The sequence below is a fragment of the Muscardinus avellanarius genome (assembly GCF_963383645.1).
Source record: "Muscardinus avellanarius genome assembly, chromosome: 1".
Classification (NCBI taxonomy): domain Eukaryota; kingdom Metazoa; phylum Chordata; class Mammalia; order Rodentia; family Gliridae; genus Muscardinus; species Muscardinus avellanarius.
Window position 1 is genome coordinate 66,777,330 of NC_137786.1, and position 16,239 is coordinate 66,793,568.

Here is a 16,239-nt window from a genome sequence, read left to right on the forward strand (position 1 = left end):
CACAAAATACCTACTTAAAAAAAAATCCACATTCAAATAAATTAGGAAAATGGTATATAAAATAGAAGTGCTTAATGGAATCTATGAACACTCTCCTAGGAAATCCATGTACTCCTTTGTTTAGACTGTCTTTAGTAATAAAATAAAACCTGAAAATCTCCAAAGCTTAGCGATTAAAAAAGCACATTAGCACATCAAAGGTTCTAAAACGCCTATAGCAATTCAGCTTCCCCTAATTGAGCACCTTTCTAACTTGAGCCACAGAACCCTCTATTCACCTACAAAGTATTCTGCCAAAACACCCCTTTAGAAATTGTATCTCTGATAAACTAACGTTTTTAAGATCTTATAGTATAAATTTCAAATTAATAATCATGACACAAAAAGACATCTTCCTGTCTTTTATTTTTAAAGAAACGAATTCATTTTGCTTTGAATAATCTTCTATTGCATTTTCTCTCACACTCAACTAAAAGTTACCCTTTTATTACGTCATTGTTTGAGAATGTTAATTCTCATCCATAACCCATGGCATATTTTTCTGGAAACAATAATTTTTGTATCTTTTTAATTCCTAGAGTGTCCCTCTCCCTCAATCACAATATAAAATCCAGGGCTGGTAACCTGGGCTCCTAGCAATCACTACACCAGTACATCCCAACAGCAGTTTCTAGGCTAGATCACTTTGCAAACCCTTACAGCCAAAATTAAACAAAAACTCCCCCCATCCTTACATCACTGTGAAAACTATCACTTTGAAAATCTAGTGAAATTTTAATTAAGCCTTTTAGGTAATGGGGTTACTAACCTATTGAACTTAGATTTCATGTAACAACAAATTTCTTAAGAACCTAATAAATATATGTAATTAGAAACATAAAAATCAGACTTTTTGATATTCTAGGGAAAGAGGCTCTTAGTTTAGACTGTTATTTCTGTTTTGGCAAGACAAAGCAGTTCTTTAGATTAAATATCTGTTACAAACCTAAATTTTTTTCTTTAAACTCAAGAATGAAATAAAAATGATATTTAATTTATATTATGAATTTATTCATCTAGAACTAAACACTATGTTTGAGCATTAAACTTTAAATTATAGCTTATGTAGATAATGATAAATTTACTCTCCTTTAATTTTAAAATATAAACTCACAATACATAACAAAAATAGAAGAGAGATATCCTGTATCCCATCATTCAGCTTCCTGTCTCTACTTAAGCATTTACGTTTCGGTTTTTAAAGGGTCAAGACTGTTGCTAGCTTATGAAAAACTGCCAGAATAATCTAACAAACCTGGTAAATACATATCTTTAGAGAAAGCTCTAAGGAAACACAATGCCAAAATCAAATACTACTTTCATCACAGGAAGCTACCTGAACAAATTGGTTTTCTAAGATGCTATCACTGTTACCAGTTTCTGCCTCTTTTGATGTTAGTTTTTCCCATTTTTATAGATTTCTGAAGTTTTAACTTTGCTCTGATTGAAATAAGCCTTCCTATTACTTCCTGTTAATGTATCTAACAATATTAAGTGAATAGAAATTACAAATGGAAATAAAAATGCTTGCTTTTGCAAAAATTTTTAATCCTCTAGCACTCAAATAATTCAAGCACACCTAAATTGAAATTTTGTTTTTTAATGCTAATCTAAGGTCAAAAAACACTTCCGAAGAAATGACCACCTTGATGTCCTTTTCGGTTCTGTTAGTGCTGGTTAAGTAATGATTATGGATGATTAATGACACTTTATTAACTAAAGATCTTCCTCTTCTTCAAATTATCTAGCCAATTTTTCTAATTCTATACTACTAACAAAAAGAAAAATAGCAACTACCTTTTATCATATTATCCAAAAGACAGTGCCTTACAGTGTGGACCATTTTTTCCAGCAAACTCAAACTTTACCTATAACATATCCCAATGAGTAATCATGGGTTCACTGTCCAATCTATAAAACTGTCCCTTTCCAAGTTTCTTACATCGGTGGCTGGCCCCTAAATTATTTTATGTTCAGGTATAACTTTCCATGATCTCATTTGTTCATACAAAAAAGAGTTCCACTAAGTAATCCAACATATAAATCCTCACTAACACACATTCTGCCTCCTAGGGAAGGTAATAGTCTGGAAATATAATGGATTATATAAGGGTAAAAGCAGTTCAAAGCAGGGATGACCAAAAAGCAAACAAAGCATATTTATAATCATCTTCTCTACTAAAAAGAAAATATACTTGTTATTCTAAAATGACCACTTTTGATTAAAATTTAAATACATAAAACATTACAGTATACTTCTTGGTTGAAGTCTGTGTATTATAAGACCATAATCTCCCACGTTCTTATAAATATTTGAACACATTTTTCTTCCTCAGAGATATTAGTAATTTTAGTGAAACAATTTATTTAATTCATCTTTTGACTCCATTCATGGAGAAAGGTGAAGTTAAACCTACCATTCAATTTTACAATCTAGTAGTGCTGGTAAGAGTTTTTTTTTAAAAAAAACTTTTATTTTTCAAAACTCATTATAATTATCCTGTTTTACATGTGTTTTTACAACTGTAAGCCATGTCAAATGTTTTTTGAAAGGTTTAATATAAATCATAATTGAAAATGACTAACCCTGACTAAAGCATAAACAGATGTCTGATTACTGTGCTAACTACCCTTCTCCAATATACATCAATCCTGGAGGACAATAAAGTCTCATGGTCATGATTTTCAATATCAAATATTAATATATATTTCAGATTTTTATACTATAATAACCTGAAGATGAATGAAACACACACACACACACACACACACACACACACACACACACACACACAGAAGTAATTGAAAATCACAAGGTACTTTTCCTAAATGTATCCAGCAAATAAAACAAGATTGTGAAGACCACCTTGTTTCTCACTGAGTTAAAATTTTCTTTTCTTTATTTTTCTTTCTTTCTTTATTTTTGGTACTGAGGATTAAACCCAGGGGTATTCTACTTCTGAGCTACATCCTTAGCCCGATGTTTTATTTTTTATTTTGAAACAGGGTCTCACTAAATTGTGGAGGGCCCCACTAAGTAGCTGAGGCCAGCTGCGAACTGAGATCCTTCTGTCTTAGTCTCCCAAGTACTGGGATTATAAGAATGTGTCACCATGCCCAACTCAGTTAAAACTTTCAAGAAAAAAAATTTACAATGACTTAAAGATTCCTCTATAAATAGCTACCTAAATACAGAATAAATTGGAAAGATATGGGTCAAACACAGCTGAGCTCTGCTCAGCTCAAATTAGCTGAGTCTCTTGACAACAAAGCTTATTTTCTTAACATATGGGTTTCTGCAAGACTTGGTAAGATTTGCTGAGCACCATAGTAATCTTTTAAGACACTAATCAAAAACATGTTCTTATGTTTTTAAAAACCCAGAAGTGGTTTTAGGACAACAGAAGCACCTCAACCACCAAAATAAGCAAGTTTCTATTGTAAGTAAAATTACCACACAGCAAATCCTTGAACAGTTCAGCAACCAATAAATAGAAAATAGTCTTAAAAAGCTGCTATTTCTGATTATTCCTTTGGATCCTTCAACTGTAGTTAAAATATATGGAAAATAAATGGTTGTCAGAAGCTTGTGACGACATAGTATGCTTCTTATGAAAGAATACTGGCCTGAGTCAAGCGTGGAGAACTCAGACCAGGTGCACAGTAGGTTTTTCGATTACCTGGGCTGCAGGCTGCTCCTGAGTAGTATCTAACAATTGGACAAGTGTTATTAACATTTGACAGCCTAACATAAAACAGTGACCAACCCATTCAGTTTTCCTGGAATTAACACAAGAATGAGATAATCAGAGTTAAAGATGTACTACAAATACAAAGGTCTAAAGCTGCTATATTTGCACCAGCAAACTTAAAGTGCCCTTGCTAGCATACATTGAACACAGCAGCAAATACTAATGTTATACTGAAGTGTGTATCATCAGATGAATATTATATCATCTTTAATATTTATGTTGTAGTACTAAACCCCAAAAAGATTAGATTTGTGAGACCATGATTAAAAAGCACATTCCTCATTGCTTTTAAAGTTAAACACAGGCTTCTGTATTGAAATAATTTATATTTTTCCTGGTTGCTAAAACAGGCATCAGATTTCTAAACAGAGGGTTTCAGCCAAAGAGCCACATATTATATATTCAGACAGGTCTAAGAAAACTAAGTTAATAAATTGAATAAATTAACTTGAATAAATTAGGAATGCACATTCAGAACAGAATTACAGCATTTGGTCAGCAACATGTGAACCAAAGGCAAAAATCTGCCAAGATTAAGGCAGACTTTTGTATATACAGTACAATGTGTTCCCCACCCACCCAAAAAGTTCATTTAGCATTCACCTTTATTTAAAATGCATTGCCAAGCTAGAATATAAGCTTTCTAATTCAAAACTATAGATGCCATAGAAGTTCCTCTGTTTCAGAGTCTTCCTTATACCTCACCACGGCATTTCCTTTCTGCCCTCACATACGTGGGATAAGAAATTACCACAACAATCATGACTTTTATCACAAAATGTGCCGACTGTCAGGGTGATAGCCGTTGTAGGGAATTACTTTCTTCTGCTGGAGTCAGTTTGAGTGTTGGCAGTTTCCGAGGAGGAAGCTGAGGGCTTTGGCGAAGATTGTCATCCATCTGCAGAGTACAAGAGACATGTGACAAGGCTGTGGCACCACTTACGTGGACTGTGGCCTCCCCGTCCCGACTACACCCTAGGAGAAGAGCACAGGACCATATGTTTCCGGCACTGCTAGAGAAACCTTTTTCTTACAAACAATCTCTCAAGAATTCTAAATGTCATACCTCAAATACCAGCTGACTCAGTGTCTGTAAAAAGCAATGTAGCTCATCCTTGATACCTTCACAAAACCATAGTAATTCTACAAAATGAATATCCTATTGAACTTAACCACAGCATAATTTAGTTTAGTTTAAGAGGTTTCTAACAGTAAAGGCAAAAGTAATGATTCTGTTACACAAAGCTCTATTGGGCACAAAGTATATTTTTGTACAATATCACAGTTGATCTTCCTAACACACTGTGAAGAAAAGGCAGATCCAGTCATTCACTATTTTACAGATTAGCAGGATGGGGCTCAGAAGGGCTAAGAGATTTCTACCAGGTCACAAATCTGGTGTCAGAGCCAAAACTGGAACTCAGATCTTCCTATTGTAACATGAGTGACCTGTTCTCTACTCAAAAAGACCAGCTCTTTTAAGCTGAGAGCCTGTAGCCCATGAAAGCTAGAGGAAATGAGGCAAAAAGATATATTCTTCAGATCTGATCCTGAGGTATTCCAAACACTGGATCAGTTCTAAACTTGCCTCAGAGACATTAAGGAAATAGTGAAGAACTTCAGACCTACCCTAAAGAGAAGCACATTAGTTATCCCTGAAACACAAGGGTAGGGATTATTGAGGGCTCAGTCAGGCCTCAGAAAGCCACCTTTTATCAGAGCACTCCACAAAGTGCAAGACTCAGGTCCTACTGTTGAATTCATTAGCAGCTTAATTTCATAACACACTTGAAAACAGATGCCTTCAGAAACAAAGAAGACAGTATTATGTCACCCACTTGATAGGTAGGCTTTTAAAGAGTTTTATATATGTGCGAAACATTCAAAACTCTCCCTCAACAAGAAATTAAAAGGAGGATCAATAGGTGGGATTGCATTAAACTAAAGAGCTTCTGTACAGCAAAGGAAACTACTAAGATCCTTAACAGAGAGTCAACAGAGTGGGAGAAAAATTTTGCCAACCATTCCTCCAATAGAGGACTAATATCTAGAATATACAGAGAACTCAAGAAACACAGCACTGAGAAAACAAATAGCCCAATCAAAAAAATCAGCAAGTGATAGCTGGGCATGGTGGCGCACACTTGTAATCCCAGAGCTTGGGAAGCTGAGACAGGAGGACTGCACAGGTTCGAAGCCAGCCTCAGCTACTGAGTGAGGCTCCCAGCAACTTAGTGAGACCATTTCCAAATAAAGTATAAAATAGGTCTGGGAGTATAGCCCGGAGGTAGAAAAACCCCTGGGTTCCACCCTCAGTACTCAGTACCACACACACACACACACACACACACACACACACAGCAGCGGGGGCAAGTGAAATAGACACTTCACAAAAGAAGCTCAAATGGCCAAAAATGTATGAAAAAATGTTCAACATCATTAGCAATCAGAGATGCAAATCAAAACTATCCTGAGATTTAACCTAACTCCAATCAGAACAGCAATCATTCAAAACACAAGCAACAACAAATGCTGGCAAGGATGGAGAAATGGGAACTCTAATACATTGTTGGTGGGACTGCAAATTAGTGCAACCACTTTGGAAAACAGTATGGAGAATCCTCAGAAGAATGGAATGAACTTATATAATCCAGCAATACCACTTCTGGGTATCTACCCAAAAGAATAAAAACCAAACTACCAAACTAATGCACATGCATCTAGATTCATAGTTGCACAATTCACAATTGCTAAACAATGGAACCAGCCAAAATGTCCATCAACAGATAAATGTATTATAAAACTATAGTATATATTCACAATGAAATTTTACTCAACCATAAAAAAACAAAATTATGTCATTTGCGGGGCAATGGATGGAACTGGAGAACATTATGCTAAAGTGAAATTAGTCAGTCACAAAAAGTAAAAAATCGAATGTTCTCCCTAATATGTGGAAGCTAGAAAGAAAAACTCACAGGAGGAACTCCAGATGAAGAAGAAACCACAGATGAGCAAATAAGATGTCCTGGGGGGGGGGGGGGTTGTGGGAGGATGGAAGAGGGAAATTTCCTACTGTATATGATGTACTTTAACAAAAATATCAAAGTCAGTCACTAAGCCAAACATGAGAAGGAGGAAGGGATAGGGAATAGGGAGAGAATTGGGAAAGGGCTAAATGAGTGATGTGTGCCTCTACCATCTTGTACTCCATTAAGGTGTATGACTACAATGTACCAATTAAGCTGGGCATGGTGGCACACGATTATAATCCCCACGCTTGGGAGGCGGAGACAGGAGGATCGCGCAGATTCGAAGCCAGCCTCGCTGGCTTAAGAGACCCTGTTTCCAAATTTAAAATATATATATATAAAATAGGTCTGGGAGTGTAGCCTGGAGGTAGAAGGGCTTCCAGGAACCCCAGTACCACCAAAAAAATAAAAATAAAAAATAAAAAAACCTCTCCCTTATCTCAAGATACTGTTACGTAGCACAAGGAAAACATTTCAATAGAGGTACACACAGTTTACAGGAAAAGATAATACAAAATTAAGTTTCTCAATTTTCCAATGGAAAAAATATTCCCAGTCAATTATTTAGATCAATTGTGTTCAGATGTCTTTTTTTCTTCTTGTAAGAACCAAGTTCCTCAAACACAATTCTTTTTCCAAAGAAAGAAAGGTTGTTTTGTGGTTTTTTTTTGTCCAAATTGTGAACAGTGGTGGCTGATAGGATTCATTGGCCTCCTTGTTCTCCTTTCTGCAGGTATTTTGTAGTTCTCCTTCCATTTTTGTTACGAATTCACCACATATAGAAGATGGAAATTGGAAACTATACCAATTAGCATTCATTTAGTAGATAAGTGATCTTTCCTTTACTCAGATTTAATACTTCATTAAATACTTCTTTCATGAGACTTACTAGACTGAGCAAAGAATTGAGTCAGACCAGGCTTTAACTCAGCTTGTCAAAATTTCAATAATAATCAACTGTTGTAATTCTACTACTTAGTCTTATTCACTTCTCAGATTATAACACATGAAATACCACACAAAGAAATAGGACATCTCAGAGAATGACAATTAAGCCTACTAGTCGTCCTTCCTAGTAAGGGGCAATTAACTCACTCATGACCTCTGAATGGTTAACTGCCAAACTCATGCTGGAGTCTTGTGCCTAGGGGCTAAGTCCCTGCATGAGCTTAGTAGGGTGACATAAGCTACTCTCGAAGCTTCAGTATCTTCATCTGTAAGATTGGGACAGTAATAGTATCTACAAAAAGCTGCTATGAGGTTTAAATAAAAGAGCCCATATGAAGCTCCTTCACAGTACTTGTGAGATCTCAAAAACTGCAAGCCAGTGTTACAAGGCCTCCATGATGGTGAAAGACTGAAGTATAATTATTCATTCATACGAGAAAAAAGCAAGTTTATTAGACATTTAGGGGAAAATGAGCAACCCTCTCATATTTTTCTAATTAGAAGCACCCTTGAAATTTCCACTGTTGGTTCTCGCCTCACCCAACCCTTTAATACCTCTCTCACAAAGTGAACACCTCAAAAAGGCAAAATACCTACACAAATAAAATACTGTAGACTATATTTAACACAGAGAAAGACAGGAAGGAGAAAAAGTAACAGTTCATGTGGAAGAAAGAAACATCCTGGTACTATTAATACAAAAAAATACAAGCACAGATGCTTAAAAATCTCAAGAAACATTAAGCTTTAGGACACAGAGAGGAAGATGAGCAAGTAAAAACTGTTTTTTATTTTTGTTTTAGAGCCAGGCTTTGGGGTCTCCTAGGTTGATAAGTACAAATTGTGTGATAAAAGCATGTCTAATACCATTATTAGATCTTTCCCCACAGCAATCAGGTCACCACTGTGTCAAAACACTGTATTATATACAACTTTAGTAAAAACATTTAAACAAGCCAGGCTTGGTGGCACATGCTTGTAATCCCACCATTTGTGAGGCTGAGACAAGAGGATTCCAGTTTGCAGGCAGCCTCAGCTACTTAGTGAGGCCCTCTGCAACTCAGTGAAACCCTGTTTCAAAAATAAAGAATAAAAAATAGGGCTGGGGGTATAGCTCAGAGGTAATGCCCCTGGATTCCATCCCCAGTACTGCATAAACAAAAACAAAACATTTAAACAGCTTTCTAAAGAGTAAACTCTCAAAAACCTGAGCAGGTAAAGTTAATGCATGACCCAAATTACAACATTGGCTGTAGAAAGAAAATACTAAACTACTATAAAATAATGATTGATATGAATTTGACCTTTTCAATCAAGTTGGATTCCTTATTTACAAGTTGTGTGAGTTTCTGAAGATTTGCATCTACCATTTCTTGTCCAGCTGGAGAGATGCCTAAGAAGCCAAGACAGAAATCAGAGAAAGACAGGAGATATTGAAAGCTTTAAAGCTGTTTAGATTAAAACAATGTTCAGTCTACCCACCCTACCAATCGTCCCACCCTCCATAAAAAGCAAAAGAGTAAACTCTTGAGAAAACTGAGGAGGTAAAGTTAATGCATGACCCAAATTACATTACAAGCCAAGGGACAAGCCATTCTGGTTCAAAGTCAAAGTTAAGAGACATAATAATGTTCTAAAACCAAATCCCAAACAAAAGCACTAAAATCTGCCCACTGGGAAGATGTTGTGAGCCAATTGATACACAGCCAGCCACAGTAATTAGTAAAACCACAGCAGTTCTTATTTCCTTCTGAAACTTAAGTTGTACCTTTCCCTCATCCATTTGAGTAGATTTTTGGTCCCAACTCTTGGAATAGCTTTCAAAGGCAGTGGTCTCCAAACCTACTAGGTACCCAAAATATTGAAAGACATGTTAAAAAAAAAAAATACAGATTTCTGGAATCCATCCCTAGGAGATTCTAAATTAGTAAATTTGGATTAGAATCTAAGACTTTTTATTTACCGTGTAGGCAGGATTGCTAACCACTGCTCCAAAATAAAAGGCTGAATGCTACTCAGCTTCATGTCTCCCAATCGACTAACTCTACCTTAAATATGAAATAAATAAATAAATAAAATAAGCTTCCACCTGAGCTAGCTATCTTTATAACTTTTGTTTCTTAAAAGCACAGTTTCAGCTAACTTTAACACAAATTTAGTATCCTGATCACTTAAGCACAAGGCTCCACACTAACAAAGAATTATAACCACGTGATAAGTGCCCTCTACTTACTATATGTCTAGTCTGGTGCATTTTTCAAGTAGTAGAATCATGGGAAAGTTCCTCACCAAAATCAATCTGCTACTAATTTCTGTTCATCCAGAAAAATGCTAGAAACAGCAGGTAAGAATCATTTAAAGTATTTGCCCACTTGCTTTAAAATATTTACTATATTTTAGCAGAGACTCAATACTTTTCAACTTTTAGAAGAAAATTACCCACTCAGAGGGACAATTTAAAAAGAATTGAGAAGTGTATAAAATCCTGAGACAAATACAAAGCAAATGTCTATTTCTTTCTATACGTAAGAAAAAAAAGAGGGGAATGAAATTGGAAAAATGCAACTTCCTGAGGTGCTATAAACCTGTGTTGGAAAACAATGCACACAATCTTTTAAAATTAAATTCATAGGCCATGAGTGGTGGTGCACGCTTGTAATCCCAGTACTTGGGAGGCTTACAGGTTTGCGGAAGATTGCAGGTTCACGGCCAGCCTCAGCTACTTAGTGAGGCCTCCACAACTTGCTTAAACCTTGTTTCAAAATAAAGAATAGAAAATAGGCTGGGAGTTTAGCTTGGAGGCAGAATGCCCCTGGTTCAATTCCCAGCACCACATTTAAAAAAATTAATATATGTAATGAGTTTTGCTTATGCATTCCTAGGAAAATATGCAAACACTCTTTGCAAACAGATATTAGCTGAAGAGCCAACTTACCTCCAAGACTAGGTCTAAAGTAACTATTTAGGATTTCATCACAAAAGCGACACAGGTTGGAGAGCTGTTTCAGATGTTCTTGTAAATGAACTTTAGGAAATCGTACTTTATAAAGAGGTGCAAGAAAACCAAACACATAGGCATCCAAGGTAGAAGGCCTAGAAAAATAAGGGATTTTTTTAAGTGCACGAGAAAATATTAATTTAGGGTTATATTTAATTTCCTTTTCAAATATATTTGTCAAGTCTGAAAGATAATATAGTGTTTCAAAGGTTCCCGTTCTTTAGTGTAGAAAAACTTCGCAACTAGGGTTTTACCCTTTAAGTAGTCTTAAAAATACTCTATTTCACTCTATTTCATTTAGAAGAAAGTGAAATTGTAAATTGCAGCCTCAATTTTATGCACAAGTGTTAAAAAGACTGAAGGTAGAGTGGGAACAATTTTCAACATTTCACATTCACATATGCAGCGTATGAAGCCAACGTTAGATTACCACCGATAGAAAGGGTTTCCTATAATAAAAACCCATTAAATCTTTTTTTTAAGAAAAAAATCATCTTTGGGTGGGGAAGACAGGAGGATTAGCTTTAAACAGCTGCTCAGTGAATATATGTGCATAAAATATCAAAATGATTTTTAAGGGCATGTACTTACGTATCTCCAAAGAAAAACTGAGATGTTCCCAATCTGTTTGAAAGAAGATTTAGGCACTCCTTGGCATCTCTGTATATCTAATAAGGAGGAAATTAGATCTCATAAATGGGAAAGATGCTCTGAAACTGCTTTTGAGGCAGCCATCCCTACATAAGTCCATCTGTGCTCTTTTCTCTAGTTCTTCCCTGGACAGCCCTTGCTTGGAGAGTAACCCATTCCGTACCTGTGCTTCTACTTCTTGGATGTGGTAGAGAGGAGGCTCTCCTCTGGTCAGGAGAATCCTATTCAGTGCTCCTCTGGACATCCTTCCCGGCAGAATCAAACTTAGGGGAAAAGGAATTCTTGAGGCAAACCATGGCTTTGTCACAGTAAAGTAATTGTCACTCTCAACCCAGAATGTGTGAAGCTACAGAAGGAGACAAAAAGCATCCCAGGGGTATTCTTTCATGAAAATATCACTCAATCAATGTAAGAGTTTTTCATAAATATCTCTGTAGAAAGTGATTTTCTATAAATTTTCCAGCTAGAATGGCTCAGGATAAAACAAGATGCACACATTTTTGTTATATCCCAAACACGCACAGATAGGCCTAACCCACAGCAGGTACGCAGTAAATAAGTGTTGAATGAATGAATTACAGCTTAACCCCATTTATACATGGAACAAAAAGTTCCATCTCCCACAAAGAATTCTTTCCAAAATGACATCTTTCATTTTGATGCATCACACACTAGTAGAATGTCTAATAGAATCCAGTTTCACAGTGATAATAGAGAATTAAGATTAATACATAAGTGAAACTTTCTCTTATGCCATTTTCATCATTTTTCTTCTAAACAAACTACATTTTCAACTACGTCATTAACATACTACAATATGCACAAATGCTCACCACAGCAGGGAGAAGCTTCTCTTCGAGGAGAGCAATGTAAGCCAGTGTATCTGCCCCTTGTTTTGCTGAGAGCTCATAATCAGCATTATATGTCTATTAATAAACAAAATAAAAAAGCCTCAGAAGTCAGAGCATCCCAAGGACAGTGAAGTTAAACAAACTAGGGTTCCTACTCTTCCTCACAAATGGCAATCATGATCTTAAAAGGAGAAAAGAGAAATACAAACACAGGGAAAACTGTTGTTTAATGCACTTAAGGTTCTCAGCACCACACATGCACACAATAAATGAATATTATGTTTGTTCATTCAGATCAGTACAACGTTAACAAATAAAAGTGATTACTGTTTTTAACAAAAAGGAAAATTTCCAATGGGTTGCATTTTTTTACATAAAAAAAGAAACCTACCAATTTAGAAAATTCCCAAATTGTATTAATACAATTTTTTTTAATTTTTTAATTCATTTATTTATTTATTTATTTATTTATTTATTTATTGGTGGTACTGGGGGTGGAACCCAGAGGCTTTCTACCTCCAGGCTATATTCCCAGACCTTTCTTTATATTTTATTTGGAAACAGGGTCTCACTAAGTTGCTGAAAGCCTCACTAAGTAGCTGAGGCTGGCTTTGAACCCGTGCGATCCTCCTGTCTCAGCCTCCCAAGTGTGGGGATTACAAGCATGCGCCACCATACCTGGCCATACAGAATTTTTTATTTTAAAGTACTGGCAAAACCAATGATAAAATCTGGATACATTACACAAATATCTACATGTTCAAATATTTTAGATACACTGTTTTGTAAAACATTTAACTATTGCTATTAAGTGCTTTTAAAACATAAAAGTTGCTATTTGGTGGAAACTCAGCCCACTCTGCACAAAATGTGTAGCAACTATGTGACTATATTGACAATGTTATCAGTAAGTATAATTGTGAAAATAAGTAGGTTGGGTATATATATATATATATATATTTGGGTATATATATATATATACACACACACATATACATACACATACATACACACATACATATACATACATACACATATATATACACATATATATTGAATACATATGTATATGTATATTCAATACATTTCAATACAATCCAAGTGATGTGCATGACAATATACATTGTCTAGACCTCACCATATGACTTTCAAATTATAGTAAAACTCATGCTTTACAGCAGTGATTCTTGTCTAGTTTTTGTCAAACTCTAGGTATATTCAATTATCTAATAAGTTAAATAAAAAAAGAACTCTACACCTAACAATGTGGTTTTTTTAAAGTAACATGCAAAAATCAATACTCTGCTTCTTCAAACTGAGCCACCCACCTGTTTTCTTAAAAAGTTTAGTATCTTTGCAGGCTGAGAAACAATGTTGTCTTCAGTTGTCAAAATTGGTACATCACCTATAATCAACAAAGTTTATGTACAGGAAATATTGTGATTTTTTTTCTGAAGAGATTCCAATATCCTAAAAAATCTATACCAACTGCACATTTGGAGGGGGGACTAATAAATGTGTCTCAGTTTTCAGCAATTTCACAAAATGCAGGTCTAGAGAGCATTTTCATTTCTCATCATTTCCATTGATTTGGTTTGCACTTTGGGTTATTACTCAGAAGGATCAAACCATAATAAAAAGCACACAGCCAAGGTCGTGGTAAGAAGAAAATAAAACACCAAGGTATCCTAGTATATGCTTCAAGGCTTTCAATGAAAGGAGGGGAAGTGCCTTTTTTTTTTTTTTAAGGGCAGGAAGGGTTGTCTAAAAGTTTACACTGTACCTCTTGAACCTCTCCAGGTGTTATCTATGACATTGACTTTCAAAGGTGCACCAGAAAATTTGGCATAAGCCTGAAACAGAGTTTGCAATAAAACATTTTAGACTGAGTATATACTGCACATCTGCAGAGCGGCTGTACTTTACAGTCCCCTCCCCGGAGGCAGAGGCGCCGGCCCGACACAAGGCCCGGGTGCCTCCCCCAGAAGAGCTCGGGACCCGGCTTCCAGGGATCTGGCTCCACAAGAAGTCCCGGGGATGCGGAATGGCCTTTGCATTCTACGGCCCAGACAGTTTGCAAAGCTAAGAAAACTCGGAGCGGAGCGGAGAAGCCACGATGCTCCGGAGCGGAGCGAGCCCGAGATGCAGCGCGCGGCGCCGGCCCGCCCGCGGTCTGTCCCGCCCGCCGCGGGGACCGCGCCCGCCGCCCTGTGGCCTCCGGCCTCGCCCCTCCGCCCGCGCCGGGCCGCCCCGCGGCCTCACCATCACCACCAGGGACTCGCTGTGCACCGAAGGCAGCCCCCAGCCGCCTCCCCAGCAGCTGAGCTCCAAGGAGGCCGCCATCTTGCCGGGCGACCTCTGCCCCCGGAAGCGCTCGGCAGCCCACCTTCCGGCACGTGGACTCGCGGGGCGGGACGAGGCGCGGGAAGGAGGATTTGGGGTTCTGGAGAGAAGCGAGAATCGCCCCTGGGCGGGTTAAAAGCACACCTGGCACCTTGGACTAAGGGTTAAGGCATCCGGGGGCCTGAAGTCAGATCTGCCAATCATTCCCCAAATGTTTATTGGATGCCTCCGTGCCAAACTCTGTGAAGGTTATTTGCTAGCTCTTAATTAACCTGCTTGTAAATGAGAAATTTATTTACAAAACTAGAATGGTTATATAATGGGGTGGGGGATAGGCACTTAGTTTGTTCTGTCCTTTCCCATGGATCCCAGGGCCTCGGCCTGCCCTTTCAGTGTCAAGCTCAGTTGTCAGCCTAGCGTTCGCTTTTTCCATCCTTCTTAACAGTAACCCTAGCCCTCAGATTTTACAAGGGAACTCTGCCTGCCTTCACTGCTACTCCTTCTATCTGGAATATCTTTATTCTATGTTTATCTGCCCCTTTAAAAATGAGTTTAACTTGGCCTTCCTTGGGTTGACTTTACAAGGGTAGGAGCTGCTTCTTGGTTCTATCCTTAGTTATAGGGCGTTTGCCTTCCACTGTTTGGAAGCTCTTTGAGGACAAAATAGGGTTGGCTTCCTAGGTATGGGACCAGTGGAGTCAAAGCCCTGTGCCCTGAAGTGTTCCTCACTTTACCTAAGCTTTTACCTAGGCTTTGCTGCCACTGTCTTGAAATCTTAAATTTTTTCCCAAGGGTCTCTACATTTCTATTTTGGACTAAGCCCTACAAATCAAATCATGTAGTCAATCATGCCTCCTGGTCACGGAATGTTTCTTGAACATTAAACCTGGCAATTTCTCAGGAAAACTATTAAGGAGGAATAGGACTCTGAAATGTCATAATTCAGATTTATTTACTGGCTCCCAAAGTTAGGACTTGGGTAGTAGGTCTTTTGTCTACCTAGCACAGTAGTCTTTCTGGGACACTCCATCGTTATGCCTCTGAATTCTCTCCTCTTCTGTGTCCCACTTGTATGGTTGGGCCCCCTTAAACAACAGAAAGCTCAGAAGAAACATCTGCAAATTTGTATAAAACTGCTATTTGACAAATATTTGCTAGATACTACCATACTATTTACATAGCCATCTAAATTACAGTGCCAATTTGCTAAAGTCTGTTTTTCATGTTTGAAATGGGGAGGAATGGGAAGGAAAAGATGTTACAGATGTGAATCCATTAAAATAATATTTTATAACTAGGAAATACTTAACATATGTACAGTTCAAGCTAAATAACAGTGCATTTATTGAGCAGGTACTATGTCCATTTGGAAGAATACAGAAATATATAAGACATGAATTTTATCCTCAGAGTTTATAGTTTACAAAGAAGACATATACACAGCCAGGTATAATACATGAAATCATCATGAATAAGTTTAGAGGTATAAGTAAGATGCTACAGAAACACAAGGGAGGGGCAGTGCATCCTCTGTAGAATCAGTGGATGGAAGATCAGCTATCTGTTCAGTCTTCAGTATAAAAAAGGTATTTTAACTTTGAGATTAAGTAATGGACTTTTCTGTT

The 16,239-nt window shown here is 37.1% G+C and overlaps 1 protein-coding gene across 1 annotated transcript; it reads right to left on the reverse strand.

Moving 5' to 3' along the window:
• Window positions 1-4,581: 4,581 nt before the first annotated feature.
• Window positions 4,582-14,620, reverse strand: MTX3 (metaxin 3; the record flags this gene model as incomplete). The annotated part of the gene is made up of 9 exons (XM_080714700.1): window positions 14,534-14,620; window positions 14,055-14,124; window positions 13,600-13,676; window positions 12,254-12,346; window positions 11,584-11,766; window positions 11,361-11,437; window positions 10,707-10,864; window positions 9,076-9,164; window positions 4,582-4,689 (listed from the first exon to the last, which is right to left on the reverse strand). Exons 1-9 carry the CDS (start codon window positions 14,612-14,614, stop codon window positions 4,582-4,584), a joined length of 936 nt encoding a protein of 311 aa, XP_080570826.1. The 5' UTR covers window positions 14,615-14,620.
• Window positions 14,621-16,239: the final 1,619 nt, after the last annotated feature.